The sequence below is a fragment of the Aspergillus eucalypticola genome (assembly GCF_003184535.1).
Source record: "Aspergillus eucalypticola CBS 122712 chromosome Unknown BO83scaffold_49, whole genome shotgun sequence".
In the NCBI taxonomy this organism is placed as follows: Eukaryota; Fungi; Ascomycota; class Eurotiomycetes; order Eurotiales; family Aspergillaceae; genus Aspergillus; species Aspergillus eucalypticola.
The window spans coordinates 53804-65477 of NW_020290323.1; the positions used below are offsets into that span (position 1 = coordinate 53804).

At 48.6% G+C, this 11674-nt stretch overlaps 6 protein-coding genes across 6 annotated transcripts; 5 read left to right on the forward strand and 1 right to left on the reverse strand.

The window, feature by feature from the left end:
- Positions 1-1355: 1355 nt before the first annotated feature.
- On the forward strand, positions 1356-3041 carry BO83DRAFT_442256 (carotenoid oxygenase family protein; the record flags this gene model as incomplete). Its single annotated transcript, XM_025536399.1, has 5 exons — positions 1356-1541; positions 1596-1719; positions 1769-2145; positions 2194-2331; positions 2382-3041. The coding sequence occupies 5 exons, from the start codon at positions 1356-1358 to the stop codon at positions 3039-3041; spliced, it is 1485 nt and encodes a 494-aa protein (XP_025382061.1).
- A 2218-nt stretch (positions 3042-5259) lies between these two features.
- BO83DRAFT_442257 (uncharacterized protein) lies at positions 5260-5849 on the forward strand (the record flags this gene model as incomplete). The annotated part of the gene is made up of 3 exons (XM_025536400.1): positions 5260-5289; positions 5350-5428; positions 5481-5849. 3 exons carry the CDS (start codon positions 5260-5262, stop codon positions 5780-5782), a joined length of 411 nt encoding a protein of 136 aa, XP_025382062.1. The 3' UTR covers positions 5783-5849.
- Positions 5850-6074: 225 nt separating this feature from the next.
- Positions 6075-6605, reverse strand: BO83DRAFT_326737 (uncharacterized protein; the record flags this gene model as incomplete). Its single annotated transcript, XM_025528050.1, has 3 exons — positions 6075-6379; positions 6451-6517; positions 6576-6605. The coding sequence occupies 3 exons, from the start codon at positions 6603-6605 to the stop codon at positions 6075-6077; spliced, it is 402 nt and encodes a 133-aa protein (XP_025382063.1).
- A 1347-nt stretch (positions 6606-7952) lies between these two features.
- On the forward strand, positions 7953-8802 carry BO83DRAFT_326752 (alpha/beta hydrolase; the record flags this gene model as incomplete). The annotated part of the gene is made up of 2 exons (XM_025528051.1): positions 7953-8363; positions 8428-8802. 2 exons carry the CDS (start codon positions 7953-7955, stop codon positions 8800-8802), a joined length of 786 nt encoding a protein of 261 aa, XP_025382064.1.
- Positions 8803-9385: 583 nt separating this feature from the next.
- Positions 9386-9997, forward strand: BO83DRAFT_193913 (Zn(II)2Cys6 transcription factor domain-containing protein). The gene is made up of 4 exons (XM_025526576.1): positions 9386-9570; positions 9622-9727; positions 9789-9862; positions 9920-9997. The coding sequence occupies exons 1-3, from the start codon at positions 9423-9425 to the stop codon at positions 9838-9840; spliced, it is 306 nt and encodes a 101-aa protein (XP_025382065.1). The 5' UTR covers positions 9386-9422; the 3' UTR covers positions 9841-9862; positions 9920-9997.
- Positions 9998-10312: 315 nt separating this feature from the next.
- Positions 10313-11644, forward strand: BO83DRAFT_326762 (fungal specific transcription factor domain-containing protein; the record flags this gene model as incomplete). The annotated part of the gene is made up of 4 exons (XM_025528052.1): positions 10313-10455; positions 10518-10748; positions 10804-11155; positions 11249-11644. The coding sequence occupies 4 exons, from the start codon at positions 10313-10315 to the stop codon at positions 11642-11644; spliced, it is 1122 nt and encodes a 373-aa protein (XP_025382066.1).
- Positions 11645-11674: the final 30 nt, after the last annotated feature.

Here is an 11674-nt window from a genome sequence, read left to right on the forward strand (position 1 = left end):
GGTAATGCTGCCAAACATCGGATCGGCCAACTAACAGCGCGGTGTGCACTGTGATAGAGCCCGACTTGGCGTCACTGACAAGTCAGACATGGAATCATGATGGCTGCCATTATCCTTGCCTACCAGTCTGCCATTCTTGTTGGGCCATCTGGGTCACCACCTTCCGTAATGTGTATCGGGGATCCTCAAGATCGCCTTTCATTGAGTTATTTGGGTCCGACCCTATAGTCATCAGCACTCCGATCTCCCAGTTGCCTGGTTTCGACCTCTGTATATTCCCCGGTTTGTCGTATATTTCTCGTACGCCAGAGGCCTTTCGGCAAGATGATTGCACATATGCTCGCTTTTCGTAATATGAGTGGTCAGACTTTGTTGATAGGGCTCACGTATGGAATGAGGCAAAGTATCCGTGTGAAAACAAGAAGCCAGCGAAATGTCGATGAGAGCAGGCTTGCTGAATTCGATCCCCAGTTTAAGAAGTAAACCCCGTCCTTGTCGTTGCCTATCCTGCTAGGTATCCAATCCGTGGTGGCTAGAACAACTGGTCGCCCTGGTACTTGACCTTGGGTAGCCCGGTAGTCCATCAAATACTGAAAACTGGTTTACTTGCTGATCTCGAAATTGAATAGCACAGTACTCAAATCTGACAAACGGTTTGATTGGACTTTTAATCTGAGATATTGTCCTGTACCTCTTTCATCCGCTGTGCCGGTCAGCAGATTGAGGTACTAGGCCGTCGATCAGTACCACTTACTGGCAGCATTACCGAATATAGTTAGTATACATACTTATTCCTGAGGGGTGTTCCTTGCAGTCCAGAATTTATGAGACGCACAAAGCTCGTGCTTGTGACTTGAGACATGACGGTCAAGAGATGAGGACATCTCATCTTGTCGAAAATGCTCAAGGGCTTTACAGATGATCGGTATTTAGTATGAAATGATACTACAACGACAAAGCCACCCCGTCCCGGCTGCTCGGAGGTATTTTCATTCCGCTGAGTCATCATCCATCTACTGCTCCCCGGCCTCCAATTATTCTTAGTATCCGGTTTGTTTTGCCTTGTCTCTCCCCTGAGATGACTTCGATCATTGATCCATCTGAGACATAGTATAAGACCTGCCCCTCCCCGGAGTGGGGGTTCTCCGCTTAGTCAACATGATCGGCTTCCTTGATGTGCGCAGCCCGCAACTCGGCAATGCTTCGCCTACCTATAAAGTTAGACAGAGCGCCTCAACAGACGTGGTTGCTAATAATATGGGAGAATCTCTTGAAGCATAGCATCAGTTTGTCTACTAGTGCCAGACTGTGATATTTCCCGCTCTGTACAGAGTGTTGGCATTTTAACTCCCTCCATGTCTCTTCCGAAGACTCTCCACTTTCCCGAAAGGCCGCAGTTCTCGGCTTTTATGAAGCCATGTCGGGTTGAGGGCGAGGTGAACAATCTAGAGGTCTATGGGGATATTCCAAATGATATCGACGGCATGTTCTTTCGGGTAATGCCTGATCCCCAGATGCCACCCTTCATCGAAGATGATCCGGTTTGTATTCATTCCCCCATTGGTATGCTGTAGCGGATGTGCTAAAAGAACCAGTGGTTCAATGGCGATGGTAATGTAAGCGCCTTTCGGATCAAAAATGGCACCGTATCGTGGAAACAAAAGTTCGTACGTACCGAGAAATTCGTCCGCGAAAGAGAAGCAGGGAAAGCCCTTCTTGGTATGCCGGTTCTCAATCTATGTCTACTAGGCTTTGCTAACTGGTACAGGAAAATATCGGAATAAGTTCACAGATGCCGTCCGGTTCAAGATTCGTAGCACAGCAAATACCAACATTGTCTTCTTCAATGGGCAGTTGTTGGCCCTGAAGGAAGATTCTCCACCATATGCGATGGATCCCTCGACTTTGGAGACAAAAGGTCTGTACGACTTTGAGGGACAACTTCCAAGTGTCACTTTCACGGCACATCCCAAGTTTGATCCGAAAACCGGCGAAATGGTCTGTTTTGGCTATGAGGCAAAGGGTGATGGCACACCAGATGTTTGTTACTACCAGGTCAGGCCAGATGGGTCCTTCTCCGACATCTGCTGGTTTGTAGCTCCTGTTTGTGCCATGATACATGATTTTGCGGTGACTGAGAACTGGGTGAGTGTCGAATCAATTAGATCTGCAATAAAAAACTAACACCACAAGGTACTCTTCCCCCTTATTCCCCAACTATGCGACATCGATCGCCTCAAGGCTGGCGGGGAACACTGGCAATGGAGTCCCGAGACCCCTTTGTATATTGGCGTCATCCCTCGACGGGGCCCAAAGTCTGAAGCCATTAAGGTGGCTGCCATTCGATGCAACTCTTCATACAGCGCACTGACTTATAACAGTGGCTCCGATGGGACAATTCCTTTCCTGGACATACGCTCAACGCGTACGAAGACCACAATGGACACGTTATATTCGACCTCGGTATCAGCAAACAGAATGTATTCTTCTGGTGGCCAGACAGCAAAGGGTCAGCACCCGAGCCCAGCACAATCACTTCGCAATTGATGCGATTCACAATCGATCCGAACACAACAAGTGGAATACTGCCTGACCCCGAGATCCTACATACCGGCAATAGTGAATTCTACAGAATAGACGATCGCTTCGCCACACGAAAGCATCAACACTGTTTCTTCGATCTCATGGACCCTTCCCTGGGCACGGACTTTAAAACAATAGGGCCTCGTCTCGGGGGCGGGTATCCTCTATATAATGCTTTAGCTCACGTGGATTTACATACTGGGATCTCAGAAGTCTATTTCCCTGGTCGGACACATCTGGTGCAAGAGCCGGTTTTCATTCCAAAGGCAGGGTCTTCCATCGAAGGAGACGGATACCTCATGGCTCTGGTCAATGACTACGAGTCGATGACAAGCGAGCTACATCTGTTGGATTTGACGGATTTTAGCAAAGCCAGGGCGGTTATTCCTCTGCCGGTTCGGCTTCGGCCCGGTCTGCATGGAAATTGGGTCGATAGTAGTGATATGCAGTATGTATAAGTTGTGAATTATTGTGATTCGCATGGGAGATGAGAGGGTGGAGAACGTTATCTACTTGCTCTACGTCGCCAGATTATACTGCGGTCCGATGCAACTGCTACGTTCCTACTATGCTGAATGAATAAACCACGATTAAGTCACTGATAGGCTCCTTTCAATGGACCGGAGACCCCGATTAATATGTAACACAAAATGATAGAAGCACGGCATAGCAACAATCCGAGTACTACCGCACTGCCAAAAATACAACTTCCTCGCAGCCAGCTGGTTCACTCCGCAATACCCCTCCGCCAGATCTTCATCGGCATCTCGCCTAAAATTAGATCTGTTGCTATGACGCAAAGACTATAATTATGCTCGAACAAATAGGGAACGGAAACGGGCGCTGGTGCAGAAAAGCACTCCAGATTTCTTTGCGTAAAGCACTGAGGCAGGCTGTGATGAAGGAAGAGGGACGGTGTAGAATGAACATGGGGTTTGGGAAAATGGCCCTGGATATTCCGGTATGTATAGAAAGACTCAATTCCTGGTGTATGGAAGATGAACTTGATAGCATTGAGATATGTATCAGAGTGACCTATCGAGGGGGCTGTAGCTCAAGTCAGCCTTTCAATTGATCATTACTCAGCCTTATAGCAGCAATGAACGGTACCAAATGGTAAGTACCCTCAATTTGCTCGTACGCTCAATTTGCTCGTAGAAGCGTAGAATAGTCGCCGCCGTCAGAACATCCTCATTATATTCCTCACGGGGGTCTTTCGATATCTCAAGCAAGTACGAAATGCAAATTACTCCGATACCGGATAGCTGCTTCAGTGCTCAAACGTAATGAGGCAGCGTTAGCCAGGTTTAATCCTTTCCCTCTTCTGCACGAGGAGGCAAGCCGAGTAAAATGCCCGGCTGATGCTGTGAACATGGCGTAGCGTAAAACCGGACAAAACATCGCTCGTTCGGGGATGACTAGGGAAAATTGACAGTCGTGGTCGCTGGGTTCAAACTTCCTTTCATGTCAGCAGAGGCACTGATGGGGTCTATTGACAAACTTACCCACTGGACAAGGTTATCCGCAAAGTGTCGAATCAAGCATGCCTCCTCCCAGCTGAGATGAGCAGTGACTGATTCGGTGTCGGGCACGCCATGTAATGGCCCCAGTGAATATCGGCCCGTTCGAATTCAACCAGCTAAATCGGGCAACGCTTTGTCAGATTCATTTGCTACTCCTAAGTTGCTGGGGTCGGCTACGACTGGCGAAGTGGGCGGCTTGGGATCTTGTTGTTGGTGACTGCTCGCCTCGGGGACGGCGCCACGAAGATCATTTCGACATATTCGTTTCTAGCAAGTACCTCTGCACCGTGCACAAAACTGTGACCGTGTTGTCCGCGACTTCATCATAACCTCAAGCTTACCAATCAACAGAGGGCAAGGATAGCTGTCAATTGGCTGATAGACTGGAAATGCAAAGAAAGCTTGGGGGAATGCGGAGATTGAACTTAAGAGGAGACCCTTGCCCGATCGGGCCAGGTGATGCGGGGAACCTGCCTGAGATGTAAGGCATGATGGAGGCATTCAGGCACCAGGAAAATATCACGTGTGATACATGATACTATGGGATATGGACTGAGAGCTGCTTTGACATCAGTCATGACATGTTGATTTTCGATAACATTGAGTGGTTATGGTTTGACAACATGGAAATGCAGGACCACCATGCATGTAGTCGGGCCAGTCTGGAAATAATGCTCAGGTATCTTTCGAAACAAGGCTGCCCTTGGCTTGCTCTTGCACACCATGAACTGCTACTAACACCTAGCCATGTCAAGGTATATCTCATATTTGTCTCTCTCAATAGGCTAAGAGATCTCTGAAGTGAATAAAGTGTGAAAACGAGCCCACCGACCAGCTAGTGACGAATCCAGCAGATACGGCGACTAACACCAGTTTCCATTACCGGATCTCTTGATTGCTTCTCACTCTTCAGATCTAGACTCTCTTCTTAACAGTCGCCCTGGTAGCAGTGTGATTTATATCCAAGTCTGACCAGTAACACAGCACTACTCTTCCAAAATATCGTTTCATCCCATTCAGATACTCCCCTCCTTTGATCTGTCTATCCTCAATTACCGCTTCTGATCCTTCGCTTTACTCCTCACCTCATCACCTTTCGCGAGCTACTTCCATCCTTTTCTCCAATAATTTACAACCGAGTCGGGATATTAAGATGATTTGGTCGTCGGAAGCAGACGCAAAGGTAGGCCAGTTGCCCTCACATACTATATGCCATAGTTATATACAAAGCTGACTTTTCAAGCTCTTCGTGGGTGTCCTGAATCAGTTGCGTGGAAAGTTGAAGCTCGACTATCAAGAACTAGCTATGCATATGGGCGGAGGTATTTCTCCTTTTTCTTATATTACCTAGAGTATATAAACTGATGTACCTAGATTGCACCCCCTGCGCCGTTGAGCAGCGCATGATACGGCTCAGGAAGCAGGCAGCCAGCGCATCCCCAGCAGCGTCCACTGGCACTGGTGGCGGAGCTGCTAGTGCTCATTCTACCCCCACTAAAACCCCAAGGAAGCGTAAGGGAGATGGTCTAGCAACTCCTGCGAAGAAGAAGACCAAGACCGTTGCTGCTGCGTCTGCCAAATCGGAAGTTAAGAAGGATGATACCACTACCGTCAATGAGGATGGAAAGGCTGAAGTCAAGGTCAAGCCTGAGATCAAGAATGAACCTGTGGAATGACGGTGTGCTTGGGCTGGGTTGTTATCTACGTCTTTCTATGGATCTCTGGGCGACGGAATTTTGTATTGGTCTACATACGGGGACAGGAGAGTTCTGGTGAGATAGACCTCGGTTGATGGATGGAGATAGTATCAATATTAAGCACCGCATCTTACTATTGAGCGATTCCACGGTTAACTAGCATTCGTCGCCATGTAAAGACATCGAAAACGACCTAGGATAAGAAAAAATTCCCTCTATGGACAGTCAGCCCGTAGGTCACGATGGGATCATGACCCATAGTCACGACACCCTAATTCTTATCCTCCGCAGCAGAAGGAATATGAGCCTCAACACCGGACTCTTCCGACAACTCCTCTTTGACCTTCTTCTTTGTCTGGCGACTCTTCTTAGGGGTCGGTGTGGCAGGCCCATCGTCTGACACCTCCCCTTCCTTGACCTTCTTGGTTGCGCGTCTCTTCTTGGGGGTAGGTGTAGCAGAGCTATCATCGGCAGGGCGCTTCCCATTCATACTGAATGAGATACCGGACTTGATCCCCTTGCGATATTTTGCAAGGTGCTCCTTCAGGGCCTTTGCCGTGGGTTTATCATCACCGGCTGTTGTGGTTAGCAATCATGATTTTCTGACATTTTTTTTAAATGAGGGGGCCTCAAAATGATGGACCCACGCCAGCCTTCAGCAATCTTGTCCAAATCTAGAGTCAGAGTCTGGGTTTCAAAGATGGTCCGCCATAGCTATTGTCTCCTGGGTTAGAGATTGTGATGATTGGGTATCTGTTCAGAGGCACGGTACCAGTTCCTCATTTTCTGGGGTCCAACGCATGGTTGATGGCCGATTGGCTTGGATCTGATGTAAGGGGAAAGCTTGAGGTGAGGAGTATCAGAAGTTATAGAGTGCGAGGTAGTTTAAGTGTAGGCGGAGCGGAGAAAGTCTTGAGACAAGATATAGAAGTTATTCTGTGTTCTAGCCGAGATGCACCAAGGCGAACAAGCTTTTGGTAGAGGTAAGACGATTGGAGGGTGGCTCGGCGATCAAGTGTTTGTTGTACAATGAGATAGTATTCCGACGCAGCGGCGCAAGAAAGACGGGCCATTAAGATGTGCGAGTTTAGTATTCACTAGCTAGCAGTCACTGTTTCGTTTCCCGGGCAAGCCAGAAACCGCTGTGCAAAAGTAGACAAGGCAATCGATTCTCTCTGAAAGAGAGACATGGTAGGCGTGGGCGGGATCACGGAGAAACCAAATATATAAGCTCATAGGGTAGCATATCCATTCGGAACTCGACACTGTATAGTACTACATGAGAACTAACGTAAGGGTTGTCGTTTTGTCCGTTGAGATGATTGGCATTATCAGTGGGTCCCAGACATGCTGCACGGTGGAATTATCAAACCCAATGTTGAGCACATGGCATGCAAGGGACTACGTTACTCATACAAAACATGGCGACCTGATGGGCAAGGCAAACTTTGCAATAGACGTCAATAGTGTCATTGGTTGTGTAGCAAGTCAGCATTCAGTTTGGTTACTTCCTCGGGTGCAAATTAAGACCTAGTTAGATGAAAGTGAACTAGTAGCCTTAGGCCTAGTTTTGTAAAGAGCCGGCTATAATAACGTGATGTTATTGAGCAGGGGTGAGTTGCAAATCGATCGAGATTCGAGAATCTGCCCGAGATCTTACCGACTTACAAAAGCGTGATTGGCCCGCCGCTGACCGAAAAAGGAAAGGCGCGCTGCATGGAGTGCCAGGCATGCAGGCATCCATGGTTTTATGCACGCCTCGAAAGGTGCCAAAAAGTATATCCCCCTGTCCTCTCACCACCATCTTGTCAGTAGTATCGTCCAGATATTGCTAATTCTTGCCTACACTCTAGGCATTACATATCATTCCCACATGATCTGACGAAGCTTCCTATCATGATAATCACTCCAACAAGTTAGTTTCATCCCCTGTGGGAATCGCGGGACTAGTGCGTGAATAGCCGCAATAACGACCACAATGCTAGTGTCTTGAGGTGGAGAGGTAAGGTCGGGATGACCCAGCCATTTGAAAACTCATCATTTGGGTTAAGTTGGCTTTGGTCCTGATTACCCCGCTACGCTTATTTGTTGCAAATTTTGCTTCTTCGCTTTCCCCTCTCAATCTCAAGCAGTCCTTCCAATCTCCATCATGGTCCCTTCCACTGTTGTCCTTGTCCCTGGTGCCTGGCATCAGCCGTCCTGCATGCGCCAGCTGCAGGATGAACTGACAAGCCGGGGGCTCAATGCCACCACAGTGGCTCACCCGTCCATCGGCAACACCTCCCCACCACTGAAAACCATGGTGGATGACTGGGCGAGTCTGCACGCCGCCATCGAGAAACTCGCGGATGACGGTCATTTTGTGACGGTTGTAGCTCATTCATATGGAGGTGCGGTTACGTCGGGCGCAGCTGAAGGTTTGAGCGTCGCCGAGCGACGTGCTGCTGGAAAGGCAGGTGGGATTGTTAAGATCGTATACCTCGCGGCTTTTGTCGTCCCCAAGGGCCAGACCCTTCTCGGTTATTTTGGTGGAGTTGCCCCTACATACTGGGAATTCAAGGTTGGTCTCATCATGTCAATATGGCCGCGATACATGAACGATACTGAATGGTTGAGTGGACCAGGGTGACCTAGTCTATGCAAACAATCCGGAGATCAGCGATCCGGCCAATCTCTTCTACAATGACCTCCCCAGCGATGTTCAAGATTATTGGATCTCTCAGCTTCTTCCCATGACAGCGGCGTGTTCCCAAGTGCCAAACACTTACGAGCCATGGAAGTATATTCCATGCACATACATCCATGCCAAGCAGGACCAGACTCTGCCACTGGAGATTCAGGAAGATATCGTCGCCACTATGGGATCCGTTACAACCCTGACCCTGGACTCTTCTCATTCGCCTTTCTTGAGCATGCCCCGTGATGTTGCCCTGCTGGTCCAACAATCGGTTGAGGAGGGACTGGAACAAGCCACTGGTGTTGGTATCTCCGCCGCATAATTTGTGTTGAACTCCGTCTTAAATCACACTCTAAAAACACACTTCGAAACATTATCATCAGCTTGAGGCATGTTAGGTATCATATCAACAACAATCATCCATGTATTGGGGTACAACGCGCTCCTGGAGATGCCTGGCAGCACTTCAGAGCACAAGAGCACCTGTGATCATAGTAACAAATCGGACTAAGATCCTGAGTTCAGACATCTCACAATCATCTTGGAGAACAATTCAAACGGTCAGGTCAAGCACGAGGAAGTAGCGCAACCTGCTGGCGGCCGTTATGGCGGCCAGTAACCAGAATATCTGTGGCTAGTGATAGCTTTACAATGCCTTCTTCTTGTCGGCTTGTGTTGAGAATGTCATCGCGTCTGCGAGATATAGTCTAGCAGCGATACTCATAGTATACTGTTCTGGCTCACTTAGCAAAAACATCAACCTAGAGAAGGTGCAATTGGCTAGACCTCGCTAGGACTAGTAGTAACAAGGCTTCCTCGAGACCCTCCGGAGGCGGTGAGGTGAGGATCTGGATCTGCCTCCCCGGCGCCGCCTCAATTCTCTCCACTCCTTCACTTTTCTGCCTCTAGCCTCAACTTATCAGTCGTTAATCTAACCATCCGATGGCTGCAGACCCTTCGCAGTACACCAGTGGGGGTTCTCTTTCACTATGCCATCATAAAGGGAAGAAGACCCTCGTTGCCTGTGACCAGTGCCATCGCCATAAGCTCAAATGCTCGCCTCGATCCCAAGGATGCGCCCGCTGTCATCGTACGCCTCCACTTCCCGCTGCCTCACCCTGCCATTTCTGATCAACCCCAGGATTAGGGATACAGTGCACTTCCAGTCGCCCGATTAAGAGACGCGGAAGGCGACCAACTAGACAAACGCCCCCACTTATACCTCCTCAACTATCGGAACATCCATTGTCGGTGCGGCCCATGACACCCTCCCCGGCTTATGCGCAGGTGTACTGAACCCGACTGCAGGATGCACCTGATTATCCTGTATTGGACTGTCTTTGCGATCTGCAGATTTTGACGTCGGAACAAGCCACGCCCAGGTATTCCCCCAACCTCCATCATGTCTTGGAGCCTAGCACGCTCACCACATGCAATAGCACTTCCCCGCTTCAACTTTCACGTTTCGAGGCCTGTCGTCTGTTGGAGCACTTCTATGCTTCACCCAACCAAGAATTCCATGTCTTACTCATCCGAAAATGCAGACTCCTAGATCAGTGTGCCCCAAGGCCCATACTCCCAACCCTGCTACTTTCAATCCTATGTACGCTTACGGACTTCTCCCGAGCAATGACCCTTCGGCCATCTTACACGCTACAGGTGTCGCTTGTTTCATGCCGCCGGCGGAGCAGTCACTTTATGTATCCGAACGAACAGTTAATGAGCGGATGGCTCAAGGACGCTATCTCCTTGACAAGCTAATACAGCATTTTCACCCCAGGACATTACCTGATACTAACCATGTGCTCGATGATGCCTTAACGGCATTTATCATGACAAGTATCGCCCCGAGCGAAAGATCGGTCGAGTCGAGTTTGCAATATTGGCTTATATTTCTCAGATTTGTTGTTCAAAAGTTGGAGCTACACAAAGATGTACCCGATCTTAGTCAGGATGACAAAGAGGAACGGAGGAGGTTTGTCCTTGATGCCAGAATATACATTAGCCACAAGGTCGTTAATATCGAGATCATGACAGGTTATGGTGGGCAACCTATATAATAGATCGACATGCGGCTTTGTCATTCAACGGACGACCGCGAATCACCGACAATGAATGTCTGTTTCTCCCGACTCCACGCCCTGATGCATCATGGAATCAGCCTGGCCCATTACTTCCCCATGGTCAACAGCCAGGCGCGCATGAAACAGTACTCAGCTATCATGTTAGGGATCTGGATATGCTAGGGCTTTTCCTGCCTCTTTCAAGGTAGGATTCCCTGTGGTTCGCCAAGTTCAAGCCGTCGTATCTGAACCTAGTGCAGGATTCTGGGCGAAATCTTGGAATATCGCTTCCTTAGCGACCATTCAACATTCAACACATGCCATGATCTTTTGAACACGGTGCAAACGAATATTTCGCAGCACCTCAAGATGTGGTATCAATCTTTTGAGGCTCTTGTAGGCTCGGAGTTCAGATTGATTGCTGAGCCAGATTGCCATTTATGTCCGGTAGCAGAAGTCCCACCAGTGGCCTACTATGGATTTCACATGTACCACTGCATGTTTGTATTACTACATGGTCCAATGGACGTGGTGCGGATGTATCAAGACCTTGCATGGCAGTCTTCTGCCGACTTTCTGACAGCCGGCGAGCATGCTGTAGCTTGTGCAAATGTGAGTCACCACAAATTGCGTAGGCATATTTTGAAGAAGAACCCGAAGTTCTATCTTTTTGTAGACCGCTTTGCTCACATGAATTCAATGAAGGTTGCCAGACACATATTGCGGATCGATCCACAACTGTCACTGATGTATAGATTCTTCGGAACCTACTTTTTACAGTCTTCATTCATCTTTCTCATTCTGGCACAAAAGCTGGGGAAGCAATCAGACGACCTAATCTTACGCAATTGTTCAATAAATTTACAGGTTTTGGACATGTTTGTAGCTGCGACAAACATGGACTACCAACGCACGTTTGCCAAGCTCTTGCGCCGGACACTGTCATTCAATATGGCTGAATCTTCCGGGGATATTGCCCCCGGCCATGGTCAATCGGCGCCGGAACTTACTGGTGTCCCGCATTCGTCTTTGGATCCAGAAATGCTTCGTTACCGCTGGGCCCCAGGCTATACTGGATTATGGGTTGGCCCAATGAGCTGAAAATAGATCAAACATACCGTCCGTTCACTA

Bases quoted from the DNA above. Each gene is read 5' to 3' on its own strand.
- BO83DRAFT_193913 (XM_025526576.1), top strand. From the start codon at position 9,423: ATGGCTGCAGACCCTTCGCAGTACACCAGTGGGGGTTCTCTTTCACTA. The intron at 9,571-9,621 runs GTACGCCTCCAC...GATCAACCCCAG, and splicing joins AGGATGCGCCCGCTGTCATC to GATTAGGGATACAGTGCACT. The intron at 9,728-9,788 runs GTCGGTGCGGCC...ACCCGACTGCAG, and splicing joins CAACTATCGGAACATCCATT to GATGCACCTGATTATCCTGT.